This window comes from Chenopodium album, chromosome 26 (genome assembly GCF_948465745.1).
Source record: "Chenopodium album chromosome 26, dcCheAlbu1.1, whole genome shotgun sequence".
Lineage (NCBI taxonomy): Eukaryota > Viridiplantae > Streptophyta > Magnoliopsida > Caryophyllales > Amaranthaceae > Chenopodium > Chenopodium album.
Window position 1 is genome coordinate 3,051,155 of NC_137859.1, and position 15,979 is coordinate 3,067,133.

The window sequence follows — 15,979 nt, forward strand, 5'->3', positions numbered from 1 at the left end:
CAGTGACCCAATTGGACTCCCGGAGGGTATTAGGGACCACGATAAACACCTCGGCAACTTTTATTTCCGGGCGAAAAAAGGTCAAAAAATTACAAAATCGAAGGCTATTATCCACGCTTTTTGAGGAAATTTTTAGGTTTCAGGACCCGGTGGCGAAAAGTGTTGAGACCTTAGGGGATATATCTCGATGTCATATAATGTCGTTTGAAACCCTATATGAACATTATATGTTGTCATAAACGTCCGTGGTAAGCTTGAGTTTACAAAACCACTACAAGTTGTGAACGGGTAATAAATGATCGTTTAAGGGCATTGGATGGTTCCACCGACCCAATTGGATTCCCGGAGGATATTAGGGACCATGGTAAACATCTCGACAATTTTTATTTCTGGGCGAAAGAAGTCAAAAATTACAAAATCGAAGGCTATTTTGAAGAAATTTTTAGGTTTCGGGCCCGGTGGCGAAAAACCTTGAGACCCTAAGGGATACATCTCGGGGTCATATAATTTTGAAATCACATATGATCATTATATGTTGTCATAAACGTCCGTGGTAGGCTTGATTTTTCGAAATCACTTCAATTTGTGAACGGGTAAATTGTCCGTTTAAGAGCATATTGGATGGTTCCACCGACCCAAATGGGTTTTTGGAGGGTATAAGCGACCATGGTAAACATCCCAACAATTTTTATTTCCGGCTAAAAAAAGGTTAAAAAATTACAAAATTGAAGGCTGTAATCCACGCTTTTTAAGGATTTACTTGGTTTTGGGGCCTCATATTAGATTCAAGTTCGGGTCGAGTCAATTTAATTTGAGTTTATTCTGGGTCGTTCACCTTTTCGAATATATGTCGGGTTCAATTCGAGCCAAATTCATATAGGGATCAATTTCAGGTTCGGGTTGTGTGTGAGGCAAGTTTGAGTGGATTAATAGATTATAAATTCGAGATTGAGTTAGTGTTGAGTTGGATTTTGGTTCAAGTTCAATTCCAATAATATCGATGTGCTCAAGTTGATCCTATATAATTAAGCTTTCTATAATTTGATAAGCTTTATCAAGATTTTATTAAACCTATATATGAGTAATAGAGAACAAAAGGTATACAAGCTGAATCGGATTGTGGGTTTACAGATTTGTACCAGTATATAAGTTGAACAAAAGGCATATAAATTTTATTAAACCTTCCATGACTCGGATACATGTTCTAATTGGGTCGGGTACTGGTTTGGGTACATATTGTTGTTGGGTTGGATTAAATCGGGTGACGCTTACACTCAGGTCGGGAGCAGGTTCGGGTTCAGGTAAAAAATTATTGGATCAAATCGAATGTCGGTTAACATGGTTAGGTTCTGGTCGGGTTACAGGTAACTAGTTCACCCCATTGTCCGGGTACAGGTTGGGTTCAAATCATTGCCGGTTTAAGTTGAGTTCTCGGGTCGGGTCAGGTCAGGTTAGTTTTTGACAGCTCTATTTATCATATTGATTTTTACCGCACTATGATAAATTGTCAAATTGATGATGAATCATTAGAATAATATCTATATTATTATTAAAACTCCAAGACAAGGAGTGTCATTTTGCCATTTGTTCTTTCTTTTTTGTTATTTCGCCACATCACTTTAAATTTTTTCCACGTCACTTTTGTTATTGTAGTTAAATATGCTTGATTTAATTTACACCTTAGAATAATGATCAATTGAAATATTGATTTCAACTTTAAAGAAAGAGAAGATGTTACTTGCAAACCAATAGACTAGCCATTATTAGTAATTAGTTTTGTCATAATTGAATAATTAAAATGTTTTTAAATTGCTTTGACCCATTTAATTTGTAAAATATGTAACCAATATATATTCAATATATTTATCCCTATAAATTAACTATCCAAGGAAATGATACACTAAACATTCTAAACCTCTTGGAGAAACATTTTATTACTGGGTCAGTATTGTGTTAGGTGAGTATTTGTTTACTCTACCTCACATGACATGCAATGGATATATTTTGCATACTTAACTCATATTTTTTTACACATTTAATAAATCACCCTAAATTAATGGCCTGATGATGGTGCAATATGTAGGATTTGCTATAAGTAGCATTTTGGTTTGATGATTGTGTAATATGCAGGATTTGCTATATATTAATACGAGATTCCATTGGTTGATTTTCTTTATATATAATTCACTCAAAAGTTAGTGCGTGTAATTTTTTTTTATTATTCACTATTTATGCTCAAGGGTTGAATATTGATTTGATGATTCATTTGTGCATCCAATTTGAAAATGATATTACATCTTTTTTTTTAAAAAAAAACGATATAATCATATAATGCATGTAATTATTTGTCATGTAATTGAATATGAAGAAGAGAAACAAGCCCGGGGCATTGCCCGGGTCACTAACTAGTTGCTTATAACATCCCTCAAAAAAAAAAAAAAAAATATTGCTTATAACAAAATTTACAAGGTCCTTGCTCATCATTACTGATCTAATTATAAAGCCCATAGTATGATGATGGGTCATATAACACAAAGCCCACTCTAAATAGTAACTTAGTAACTAGTAAGCACACAAAAAACAACACATCTTACATTCTTACTACTCCGTATTAACAGAAGTATAAACCTAATTAGTGTGATTAGCATTCTCTCCAAAACCCTAAAATCAATACTATGATGATGGGTTGTCGCAAGAAATCGTACAAAATTATGGCAAAATTCGATGAAGCACGATCTAAAAGAACGTACAATTCTATGGAGAATAGAAGACTTCTTAGACAGCAAAGATTTATGGGCAAGCGCTTGGAGTCCTTTAATGGAGATATTACTTCACAACTTACGCAGGACAAACAGGTAAATACGACATACCAAGTTTTAGTCATAGTAAAGATTTCATCTTTTTCTATAAGCTTTAATTGAACATGCTTTGATTTTATATATGTTGTTGATTAAACTTGTTTATGATTTGATTCTCGATTATTTTAATATGTAGTACATAACTTTTTATGTTTGTTTTGATGAATTATGTGATCATCAATACATCGAGACAAATTCAATAAAATTCGATATGATATTTTAGTGCACAATTGTGGCGTACGTTTATATAGGTTCATATAGTCAATGTGGAATAGCCCTACACACGTAAGTAGTATGTATTGCAATTGTGTTCGAGCAAATTAATGTTTTAGGGTCGAAGTAGTGTCAAACTAATAACAATAGAAATATGGGAATCTCGTTTAGTACATTTTAATGAAAATATTATTATTATGGTGTCAATGAAATTTTCATTTAAAGAATTATACTTAGCGTAAATTATGTCAAATGATATAAGTTAATTTAGTCAAAATTTGGAACTTGAATGAATCATGTAAGCTTGTTCTTTAATACTAGTATAAAGCATTACTAATTGACCACCATATATAAAAATCTCTATTACTATGTCTATTTCTTTTTGAAAATGAGCCTTATTTGAGCTAGCTTTTTTGAAAACAAGGTTTGTTTCATCGATTAATTCGTTTATTTTGTTTTTCAAGATGATGAATGTGCAATCGGGAACAAATCATGACATGGGTTTTCTGTTAACGAGGGATCAAACAATTGGTCGTATACTGTGTTGCAAATGTGGTACTTCAATTCTTCCAAATAACGCGAACATGTGTGTGAGTTGCCTGTCATTGGAGACTCGAATAACAGATAGTCTACCAAGCCGTGTTAGTATAGTACATTGCCCGTATTGTAAGAGTTACTTGCAGCCACCATCAACCTGGTTAAAAGCTGAATTAGAGTCCAAGGAGTTGTTATCAATTTGTCTCATAAGGCTGAGGAAATTGATTGATTATCGACTTATTGATGCAAAATTTGTGTATACGGAACCTCATTCTAAAAGGATTAAGTTAAGGCTTAGAGTTCAAAGACCTGTTCTTAATCAAGTATATGTTGAGAAGTTACATGACATCGAGTATGTTGTTGTGGATCAAAGGTGTCAATCTTGTATGCCTTTAAACCCCGATTATTATGAAGCTGTTGTGCAAACAAGGCAACATGTCCCTCACATGCGTACATTCTTATACTTGGAAGGCCTTATTATCAAGCATCAAGTAGCCATTTCAGCAGTGAAAATCAAGCGAGTAGACCATGGTCTTGACTTCTTCTTTGCTAAGAAGCGCGATGCTGTGAAGTTCCTTGATTTCTTGTGTAGTGTTGTCTCTATTAAGCCGCAAAATAAGTCTCACAAGCAGCTATTGTCCCAAGACACGAAAAGCAACATCTCTCGATATAGATTTAACATTGCTGCTGTTATAAGCCCAATTTGCCGTGATGATCTTGTTTATGTCTCGCCTAAACTTTCTTCCAGACTCGGACAGATTGGCCCCTTTGTGGTTTGTACGAAAGTGAGGAGGACTATCACTTTGTTGGATCCGTTCACATTGAAATTTTGTGCAATCGATAGTGATCAATATTGGAGAGAACCTTTCAATCCTTTACTAACTAGTAATCAGCTAGTAGAGTACATTGTGTTGGATGTTGTGATTGTTTCTGCTCAAGTTGATAATAACAGATGCCTGAAATATACACTTGCTGATGTAGAAATTGCTAGAGTTTCTGATTTTGGAAAAAATGACAGAATCATTTCTGTAAGAACACATCTTGGACATCTTTTGAAACCCGGAGATTGTGCTCTTGGTTATGACCTATATGGATCGAACTTTAACAACAGTGAGGCCGAGGACAGGAAAGAGTTGTTGCCAGACGCGATTTTAATAAAGAAAAGGTGCACAGAAAAACAGAAGAGAAAGACTTCAGATGAAGAGAGGACTAAAACTAATGAAGATTCAGAGTACCATCAGTTTCTGAGAGATTTGGAGACTGATCCAGAGAAAAGGTTTAAGATATCCTTGCATGATAATAGTGCTGCAAATGAAGATTGTTCGCGGGAGATTGAGGCTACTGGTGCTGCTAGGGATGTGGTGTCGTTTAACCAATTGGAAGATGTATTTGCTGATCTAGTCTTGAGTGATACTGATGATGATGATGCTTGTATTATTGATACAGAGTGATCATGCTAATGAACATCTTTTAAGGATATATATTTCATATAGCATGTTGTTTGATTGCCATGTCTAAGTATATTCTATATGAGTATATGTTATGGTGCAGCTCATTATATATAGAACTTTTTTCACTAATTGAATTCGAGTCTACTTGCAGCACAACTAATAATAATTGATCCAAAATAGATGTTTATATGCTTCTTATCTAAGCTTTTGTCTTGTTCATTTCAACTCGTAATTACTACTTTAAGTGGAAAATTGCTAAGCTTCTTGGTGACATTAAACTAATTTCTTAGATGACCACCACACACTAGGTGACTAGGCTCGAAACTTTTGGAGAACTCATCGAGTATGTCGAACAAGAGAAGCATTGTGTATACGATATATATATATATATATATATATATAATTCTATCCTAAATGCATGACTATAATAACCTTGTGAATGCTGGTGCTCTTATAATCCATTTTTGAAAAATTTGAGGTGTTATTTTTAAAACATAGTTTACCAAGGATATTAACCTTTTTTGCATTTTACCACTGAGAATGTTTATTATTAGAGGTCTACCAAAGAGAATTTCCCTTTTCTTTTTTATATACAAATCTACATCGATCTATCTACAATCAAAGTGAGAAATTTGGCAGACTTGGACAGTATGACAGTGTGCTTCCGGATCCGCCCTCGGCTTCGAATGCTATTTGCGGTCATGCCACTGAATGTTGACTTCCTTTTCTTCCATCTCAGCTTTGTTTTTTATTTTCCTTTCATCACTCATTCATTTATTTTTTCTCTCTTCCTACTTTCTTTCTCTTTCCCTTTCTACTATTGTCCTGTCATTTTCCCTCTGTTGCTCTCATTCTTTCACGCTCTTTCATTGAAGGTCACGTCAAGTTCTCCATTGAAGCAATTAAGTATTTTCTTCCAACACCTCCGATGTGAAAGCCAATCGAATTTAATTTGAGGTTTAATTATTCTTCAACTGTAGCGTAATCAAAGGTAATCTCTCCTAATACTAGTGCACCTCAGCTTTAGCATCTTATCATCGAGACTTGGCCTTGAGCTACTGTCGTTCTGATGCTAGCTTGTCCTGCTTGATAACTTTACCTAGCTGCAATGAATAGGCAGTTAAAATCATTCAAATCTCTTAGGAAATGTGAATTAGACAAATGATAGATGTATTATGTATCTGGTGTTAAGACATGTAATTGAGGGTATAAACCAAATCAGATCATGAAAAGGAGGAAAATATTAGAGTACGCAACAATCAAACTATCATAGGATTCATAGAAGAGACGTAAGCTAAATATGACTTGGTGACAGACTTACAGCTCACTGGTATTTTCATAATATAAAGGAAAAAAAGAGCGATAGTTGTTTTCCATAGTCTAAGGCATTTAGCCCTTTGCCAGTATGCTAAAGTCTAGACAAGTGCATAAAAATCACTAAGACATACTTATATGCATCCTTTATGTTTGAACGACATGGTCCATCTCCAAACAAACAATACAAAGGAATTAAGATACAATGCTATGAAGGAGTTCATTCAATAGGTATATCCGTATATGTGGTATTGTCGTGTTGTCGGCTTGTCACTGCTAACTGTCTAATTAGTAACTTACGGCCACATAAATATATCAACAAGAAATGCTATGTGTAATTGAAGACATAATTGCATTAACCCTTCATTCATATAGATAAAAAGTGACTCTCCTATATTGATGGAATACATGATGGGCATCTCCAATGCACTCGATCTAGAAATCAAATTTACCACTGAGAAGCAACAAATCAGACATAAACCACTGATCACTTGATAAGCAGATAGTGAGAATCAAACATTGCAAAAGCAAATCCAATGCAACATTCAATGCTAGATTCTAACGCCTAAAAACATTTCCCCTCGGCCCCTCCACACACACACACACCATGTTAGTGCAACGGTGGAAGCTGCCAGGGAATGGACGCGCTCTATAAAATTAACACGGATGCAACAATAACCTAAGAGGGTAGAGAGGTCTGGGCATGGTGGCAAGGGATAGCATTGGGGATGGCAAATTGGCGATGACAAGGGGAAGATATTCTGAGGGAAAACTCAACGTTATAGACCACATTTGGAACAACATGGTGGGAAAACAACTCAAGTGTTCCCGCACAATCTCAAGATTGGGGTTTCATAATAGATCAAGCATCACATGCAAGGGCTAAACACACATGCACACAGCTGAATTCTGTTTTTCTAAGACAGCACAATCTTCCAGTAAGCCCAACAATGGGAATGTAGATATTTACACTGCTAACAAAAAAATTCATGGATAGGAACAAGGGATCAAAAATCAAAATTTTTTCCATATACGTATAATCTTTCATGGAATAGAACAACAATCAAATTATTTGCGTGTAGTTAAGACAAATAAAGTGGCAAGAATCATCGTTTTTGTTCCAGCTTAACATACCTTAGAGGCCACAATTTTTCCTACAACTATCTTGTAATGTTTAATTTGTAAACATTCAAATCTCTCTTTCATTTTTTTCATGTCCAAGCAATTCCAACAAAGGTTTTGACCACTCAAAACTCTTATCAACCAAATACTCTTGTCAACCAAACACCCAAAAAAAATTTCATTGAAGCACTCCATGCAAAGTTCTACATCTTCAGAAAGAATTTAAAAAGTATAAATGCTTCCATATAATGCTAAAAGTTTATAATAAATCTGTTAATGACAACATAATTTAATGTTACTAACCAAATGTATATAGTTGTCAAATCACGATCAAAGCTTCAATTTATTCAGAGGAGCTAAAGTGGAATAATCTATCGGTCTCTTCTCAACAAAATGTTCACCATCTCTTGTATAAGACGATGATTCCTTTGTTAGATCAACCTCCGAGTTCCCAGCAACACATGACACCTTAGTGCTCCAAAACTACAATAAAACCAATATAATCATACTCTAAGCAAGCATATGGTTTAAAATAACTATAAAATCTAAGACCAACATGATAACAATTCAATTACCATAGGTAAATAAAGTGATCCAACATCAATAAGTTTCTCCCCATGTGAAGACCAGATCCGAACAACACTCTCGAAAATATTTTTAGGACTAGCCCGAGTTAAGAAAAACCTAAAAGAGGGGAAAAAATAAAACACACACAAGGAAAATAAATGAATCCATCCTCATTTGAAAATGCACCTACTAATTAATTTGTCAAATTTTCATTAAAAAAAAAATAAAATAAAAAACTCCATACCTGCCACTACCATCCCATCTAAGATCCGTAGCTATGAAGTATACAAGGGCCAACAGTTGATGATTTTTAATATCATAAAAGTATAATTCTCCGGAACCATTTAATGGTCCTTGCATCACCATATAGTGACCATTTGGAGACCAATGAAGAAAATGAGCAATCATACCTTTTAGTGTTTTAATCCTGCACCTCAAATATTTTCCATCTTCCTGTATTGTGTAAAAGTTTATTGTGGTTTGCCCCACCTCATTAGCTCCACGAGTAACTGCAAATTGCTTCCCGTTTCCTTCCCAAGCAAAATCAATATAATCAAGACGAGGACTGATGAACTCCGCCTTTCCAGATTTCAAGCTCATAAGAAAAATCTTTTTGTAATTAGTCCCACTACATATACAAGCAAGATATTCCCCAGCACTTTGCCACAACAGCTTGTAACCTTCAACCCCCTCCCAAGAATAACCATACAATTTCTTACCACTGCATATATCAACAATTTTCAACTGCAAAATTAAATAATTGTTTATAAGCATATTATGCATAAAGAATAAGATATTCGATATAAGCAGACAATACGTATGAAATTCTATAGCTTCTTTTCCACTTACATATGAATTGCCAAAAACTGCTAGTATTGATGCAGAAGGTGACCAATCAAACTCCTGTACTTGCTTAAAAATCAAATGTTTAAGACGAGAAAATGTTTTGGTTTCATAGATAATTATACAACTGGATACTAGGACAGCAAAGTAGTTATCATTGTAATCCCATCTGTAGAAGCATGAGGAATATTCATCATATATAAATAAACAACCAACTCAATGGAAATAAAATAAATGCACTCACTTAAGGAAATCTTTAACTGAAACTTAATAAGTTTCTGGAGAACTTCCACAAAAACTTATTCTGATGTTTCCAGTCTTTGCCTCCCAAACTTCTAGCTTCACATCCTAAGAAGTCATTCCAAGACCACACAATCAACGTCCGGTCATCATTCTTATTGAAAAAGGAAATAAATGTTGCAACATAATATTGGAAACTAGATTACTCACCGGTTGGTTTTCCGACACCCAGTAAATGAGAGATATATAATTTTCCTTTGGAGAAAACTCAGCAGAACCAACCTACAAAATTAGTCAAATTGTCAATGCTGCCAAAATTTTTGTTTAAAAATTACAAGTAGTAATGAAAAAGGAATACCAGTCCACCAGCAGAAAACACAATTTCCTGAAAAGAAGGTTCAGTATGCAAGACACACAATTCTTTTTTTCTAAGACACAACAAATAAGACCCAAGAGGAGACCAATGCATAGCCTTCAGATTCTTCAACTGCAAAGAATTAAAGTTCATTAAACATTTAATGTAAAGAGTATACTACCTCCGTTTCTTATTACTTGCAACAAATGCATATTTTATATCTCACAAATAATACCCCTTTGTTGCGAGTAATAAGAAACGGAGGTAGTACAAAACAAGATAGTTCATTCATAGCTTCCATAAAAAATCACATCAAGTACATCTTGGTTAATAGAATACAATGAAGCAAGTCAACAACAAAGCATATTAAAACGATAATACACATTCAAGGAACTTGGTAAGGGAGATAATGATACACAGATCGAGATATTCATGATAATTGGTAGATGATACACTGAATACACATAGAAACTTACATCGAAAGAGTGATGAAGCAAGGGCTGAAATGCATCAGAATCATCATCATAAGAATAGATTGTGACAGCACCTTCATGCAGAATTGAATAGTATCGCTTCATGCTCCTACTTGACCCTAGGAAAAAATTTCATTGAATAACTACAAAGCCTGAGTCCTAAATTAGAAAATTTTGCACAGTTAAACATCTCGCATCACGGAATTCTGAAACAATCTATTCCACATTCACTACCATGGTAATGGAATCCCATCCCATACATTTGAATTTCTTCATAATTTTCCAAATTCGATAAAGAAAAATCAACCTCTATCCCAAATTCAAGTGCAACATTCAATTTTTTTTTTTTTTTGAATTAATTTAATAAATTGATCATCAAATAAAATATAGTACATAATTTGATAAGTTGAGCATCATCAAATTAGAAACTATATAAAACGAAATATTTCACTCGATATCAGGCCCGTTAACGTCAATTTTCATGATTTCGAACAATTAGCACATAAGTTGACTCGATTATCAAAGTAGGCTCGAATAATTGCGTTAAATTCTTCGAGGATTTAAAGCCAATAGTTCAATAATCTAACCTAGAAGAACCCTAAATTGAGGAAATTTAAATTGTGAAATTTATATTCGATGTTTTTTTTTTAATTTAGAAAAACATCTTACCTCAACAGCAGCTTCAATGGAGGATTCAGATTGCGCTGCGATGGAGGAGAGAGAGAGGGTTGAGCGCAACTGTGAAATAGATACAAAGGGGGACAAAAGAAAAGAGAAAATATTTCATGTTTTTGATTTACAGAAAAGAGAAAATATTAATCAATAATATTGACGTGATTTTTTTTTTTTTTTTTTTTTTTTTTTTTTTTTTTTTTTTTTTTTTTGTGTGTGTGTGTGTGTTCTACCCGATTCACCCTTTGGGCTCATCCGAATTCGGGAATTAGTTTTAGGTGGTTAGATTACAGTCCCCTCCCCTCCCGGTTCCAGGAGATTCTGGGATCGATTCTCACCCCGCCCTTGTGGCTCTCTAAACACAAAAAAAAAAAAAAAAAAGTCCCCTTCCAATTATTGTTGCGGAGGATCAAACACGGGTCCTCCCTACCAAGTGTATTCTCAGTCATTACTACACCAACAACCAATTGGTATTCAGAAATTTTATTACATCCGTGATTCCATGCTAAAGCTAAACTGCTACTTAGTAGAAAATTATGTGAAATTATTACTCCTAACGTTGTACGTAATTGTTTTAGGAGAGAAGTTGAGATATTTTTATTGGGCTTTATATAAATTGGATTGATTTGAGAATCCTACCATACAAATACGTCTAAAATAACAAATTATGTTTGGTTCGGAAAATGAAAACGGAGTGGAAAGCAAACAAATAAGAGAGGGAAAATAATTATTTAACTATTACTTAGCTTTTTCATTTATTTGGTTTAACTATGAAAATAATTATTTAACAAATGATCCATAACATAATATGCCATGAACTTGTTCATGCGAATCATGCATCATACTTGAAGAAACCCATGACTTATCATAAACCATTACAAAATCAACGAATTATCAATTCCACAATTGTTGATTTGTTGTTTCATTAAAAATAGTCAATGTTACCTTGCAATCCCAAAAGTGTGATCGAATCAATTATGGTAGCTCAAATAAGAGTGTGTCAAAATGCTTTAAAATAAACCAAAAAGATAAGAGGACAAGATAGAGAATTGTTTGTATTATTCATATGTTTAGTATGAATCGTAAATATGACTATTTAATATATCAAAGTATATAATAAGCCTTGTTTGTGGACCAAACTCTCCTTCTCCTTGGTTCGGATTGCCCATGCCCATTTTATATTGCCTCAAAATTTAACACTATTAAATTGATGAAGGAACACTCAAAATTGCCAATTTTTGGTTTATTAAACCTTTAATTTCGGGGAGTACGAAAAAGACATCTTTCAATAATGTAGGTGTTATAATTTCATTTTGTTGTGATGACCTTATTTATCTCTCGCCTTAACTTTCTTCTTGTTGAAACCCATTGTAGCCACTTGTTTTTTTTTTGGTGTTTAGAGAGCCACAAGGGGGGGTTGAGAATCGATCCCATGATCTTCTGGAACCGGGAGGGAAGCTCTAGCCACTTGAGCTATCCCTGTCTCACATTAAAGAAATAGGTGAGGTGGTTCCATTTTTAAAAGGTAAAGGAGTTAAATCTACTATTGCCAATTGGTTTTAGTATAAAAGCTTCTAAGCCTCCTAAGCCTCGTTTGTGGACCAAACTCTTCTCCTTTGGATTGCCCAGGCCCATTTCATATTGTCTCATAATTTAACATGGTAAGGCGTATTTTATATTGTCTCAAACTTTAACGCATATTGATAGGCTGCTTAAAGTCACTATCCATGCAAACCTATACATCAATTGCTTATCATAATCAAAGATCCCAACTCTTTGCTTCACTCCCTCCATTTCCACGGAAAATCCACCATCTACACTTTCCAGGTAACATATACATTCACTACAAATTTTTAACTAGGTTAGTTTAGTTCATGTATTTCTAAATGTAGAATCAATTTGGGAATTTACTTGCAACATTTAAATGTGTTCAACATAATCACCTTCAAGATAACAATTATTTCCCTATTCTCAATTGTTTTTGGATAATTGGCTTAATTCGGATTCGGTCGATAATTGATTGCGAAAAGCTTTGTGCGTTTATTTTGAAATCGATTGGATTATGTGATTCAGTGATTGCTATTGGATTTTTATACAGTATTATTAATGATCAATTATGGGATGTACACAACTGTTTGATGAAATGCTTGAAAGAGGTGTCAATTTATGTGTTTGTTTGTGTGTATATGTTCTTTGTGGTGTTGGTGTTGCTAATAATTGCTTATTACTTGATATTATTTACTAAAATCTAATTAACAGTAAACTAGTTACATGATTTTTATTATATATATATTATAGGATTTCAACTATTCAGGTGACTCTACATAGTCCACTTTTTCACTGGTGATGGCCGAGGTATGAATATGACAATAATGGCAAGCATATTTTCCATACTCCATTATTTATAATCTATATCATTTGTATATCAGGCTTGTTGCTTGTATATTCCAATAAAAACACATTCGAATGTTGAAATGTAGGAACCTCCAAGGTGTCTTGTTTGTGGTCATGTACCACACAATGCCAAGAAGCTAGCTTGTTCCAATGCATTATGTCGCGCTTATGTTTGTGAGACAAACGTGGAGAGGAGATGTTGTGTTGCTGAATTTTCCCGAAGGTTACCAGCACCTTACTGGAACAGAGATCTCGGAAGGTTGGAATTTGATGCTTGCCGTCAAATTGGATGTAATGGAATTTAATTAGGTGTAGTATTCAGGGAGGCAGAACAGCATGAACGTGAAGCTTGGAACTCCTCACAACGTGATTGTGACTGGCATGTATTTAGTAGTGATGATGATGGTTCGCGAACTATCTATAGCAGATGTAGTATTAGGGGCAATCATGCTCAGTTGGAGGCTCATATCTTACAACATGAGCGGCCAACATTCAACCCCAACAGAACCATTGTGCAGGACGAACTGATGGAATCTGATCAAAGTGAAGATAATCTTCAAGTTTGGAATGATGATGATGATGAGGTGCAAGGTCCCAATGTTCTTTTGGCAACTGATGATGATGAAGATGATGAAGAGTGATATATTAGATACGAAGTATGTTTTATAGACATGTCACATACTCTGATACTCACATGTATCCATCTTGCTGTTTTTATTTGGATTATGCATGCATTCCATGATTTGTACTCCGTATTTTTTTTTTTTTTTTCTTGAAATGTTGATAGAACATTTAAAAAAATGTGATGGTCTAGTTTCGTTTGATGCTATGAAATGTGTTTATTTTCTTTGTTTAGACATTTAACTCGGGTTTTAATTAAAAGTGTATATGATTACTATATGTAGGTAATAGGTTTTGATAAACCAAATTAATCCCATAAACCCAAAATTTCACCCTAATCCCCATAATGTCAAAAATAAAATGACATGAACATCATAAACTTTGAAAATAAACCAAGCTTGTGCCCAATTATGTTAGTCTTGTTAGGCCGCCGAACCAAGCTCATACACACACTAGTACAATATTGTCTGCTTTGGGCCAACTGGCCAAGCCCGTACGGTTTTGTTTATGGGCTCCTTCCCAAAAGGCCTTTTACTAGTGTATTGAGCATCACTTTATAAATAGCTCATTCCCTTGCTATTTCTTCCATGTGGGACTTGGGATGAAATTCCCAACAAGTCTCTAAGCACACTTTTTGAATTTATAATTATATTTGGCGTGTGACCAAAATCAGGGCATGAATTTAAGATTATATTTGGCGTGGGACCCAATTCTTCTTTGGTGTTCTACCCGGTTCACCCTTTGGGCTAATCCGAATTTGGGGATCTGTTATGGGTGGTTAGGTTTCATTCCCCTCCCAATTGTTGTTGCGGGGAATTGAACACGGGTCCTCTCTACCAAGTGTAGCCACAATCATCACTACACCAACAACCAATTGGTGGCGTGGGACCCAAATGATCATAAAAGAATCTCAATTAATCTTGTAATTACATCATAAATTCAAAAATTCATAGATTATATTTAGGGCATGTTCACTTCAGCTTAATTTTAGTTCAGTTCAGTTTAATTCATTTCAGCTTTAATTAGTTCAGTTCAGTTCAGCTCTTAATTTCCTTCTCTCATAAAATATTCAATTTAGTACTTTTCAGTTCAGTTCAGCTTAGTTAAGTAAATGTGAACAGGCCCTTACTCTTGTTCTTAAATTAACTCATAATTAAGACTTCTCAAGTACTTTGCTTGATGAGGTAATACATGATCTTAGGTATGATCAAATTCTTAATTAAGAACTCTAGCAATCCACATACATTCCTCGATCTTTATATTGTTGGGTACAAGATCACAACTTACAACACCATCCGCCATAGCCAATCTCGAAATAGAACATAACTCAACAAAATTGCAGCATCTTTGAAAGATTACTACCAAAACTACATTTTGAAGTGTCATAATTTCTCAAATCATTTAGTTTTACTCCTACCTATCACCATCATCGTTGTATTTTAGTTTTACTCCCTCCGTGTTTTTTTAAGTGTTACAATTAGACCGGCACATAGTTTTAGGCAATTTAAATGACTTAAATAAAATAAGAGGTGAGTGGGATAGTTGGATTATTAAAAAATTGTAAAAAAAAAAATAGTGGAGTTAATAGTTTATTAAAAAGTAATGAATGTGAGAAAAAAGATGGAGCATAATAAATACTCCTCCGTCCCCAAATGATAGTCCCTTATGGCCTATTTTTAGTCCCAAATTGATAGTCCCATTTGCTTTTTTCAAGTACCATTAATATCATTTTTTTATCAAAATTTCCTCCAATTACAACAATATTTGTACAAATTTAAATTTCCCATGTAAATTTGGTTTTTCAATGTACTTTTATTACTTTATCTCTCTACTATTTTACATACCCAATGTAAATTTATCTTTTCAATGTAATTTTACTACTTTTGTTTAAGTTTCTTAATTCCCGTGATTTTTGCCCATAAGGAACTATCATTTGGGGACGGAGGGAGTAAAAGCAGTAGTGGATTTGGGTGGGGACCATGAAAGGAGAGACATAATATTTTAATGTAGCTTTTTGCAAAAAAGAAAAAAAAAAAGAAATTGTAACACTTATTAAAAAAAAACGGTCGGATTTGATAAGTGTAACCTTTTTAAAACACGGAAGGAGTATTAAAAAGAAGGATATTGTGAAATTGACCCTCACATCCACATCCACATCTAATAAAACAAACAACGATCAGGCAATTTTGTTTTATTAATCAATTGCGACTAATTATAATTGTTGCCAAGGAGAGAAGAGTAAAAAAAAAAAAAAAAAGAGAGATTGAAGGAAGAAGGTTCGATATTTGTGATTTAGGGTTTCTAAAAGGAAATTAATCT

The 15,979-nt window shown here is 34.1% G+C and overlaps 1 protein-coding gene and 1 pseudogene across 5 annotated transcripts; one reads left to right on the forward strand and one right to left on the reverse strand.

Moving 5' to 3' along the window:
* The first annotated feature begins 2,711 nt into the window (after positions 1-2,711).
* LOC145616170 (uncharacterized) lies at positions 2,712-5,059 on the forward strand (annotated as a pseudogene).
* Positions 5,060-5,557: 498 nt separating this feature from the next.
* LOC145617912 (uncharacterized) lies at positions 5,558-10,758 on the reverse strand. Of its 5 annotated transcripts, XM_081672676.1 has the most exons (10): positions 10,643-10,758; positions 9,977-10,092; positions 9,504-9,632; positions 9,356-9,427; positions 9,150-9,253; positions 8,912-9,074; positions 8,307-8,806; positions 8,071-8,179; positions 7,799-7,978; positions 5,558-6,162 (listed from the first exon to the last, which is right to left on the reverse strand). In XM_081672676.1, the coding sequence occupies exons 7-9, from the start codon at positions 8,660-8,662 to the stop codon at positions 7,826-7,828; spliced, it is 618 nt and encodes a 205-aa protein (XP_081528802.1). In that variant the 5' UTR covers positions 8,663-8,806; positions 8,912-9,074; positions 9,150-9,253; positions 9,356-9,427; positions 9,504-9,632; positions 9,977-10,092; positions 10,643-10,758; the 3' UTR covers positions 5,558-6,162; positions 7,799-7,825. The 5 variants fall into 5 exon arrangements, with proteins under 5 accessions (XP_081528802.1, XP_081528805.1, XP_081528801.1 ...); XM_081672679.1 differs by having other exon boundaries at positions 8,071-8,806; XM_081672675.1 differs by having other exon boundaries at positions 8,912-9,253.
* Positions 10,759-15,979: the final 5,221 nt, after the last annotated feature.

Bases quoted from the DNA above. Each gene is read 5' to 3' on its own strand.
- LOC145617912 (XM_081672676.1), bottom strand. From the start codon at position 8,662: ATGAGCTTGAAATCTGGAAAGGCGGAGTTCATCAGTCCTCGTCTTGAT. The intron at 8,180-8,306 runs GTATGGAGTTTT...CCCCTCTTTTAG, and splicing joins AGATGGGATGGTAGTGGCAG to GTTTTTCTTAACTCGGGCTA. The intron at 7,979-8,070 runs GTAATTGAATTG...GTTTTATTGTAG, and splicing joins GATCACTTTATTTACCTATG to TTTTGGAGCACTAAGGTGTC.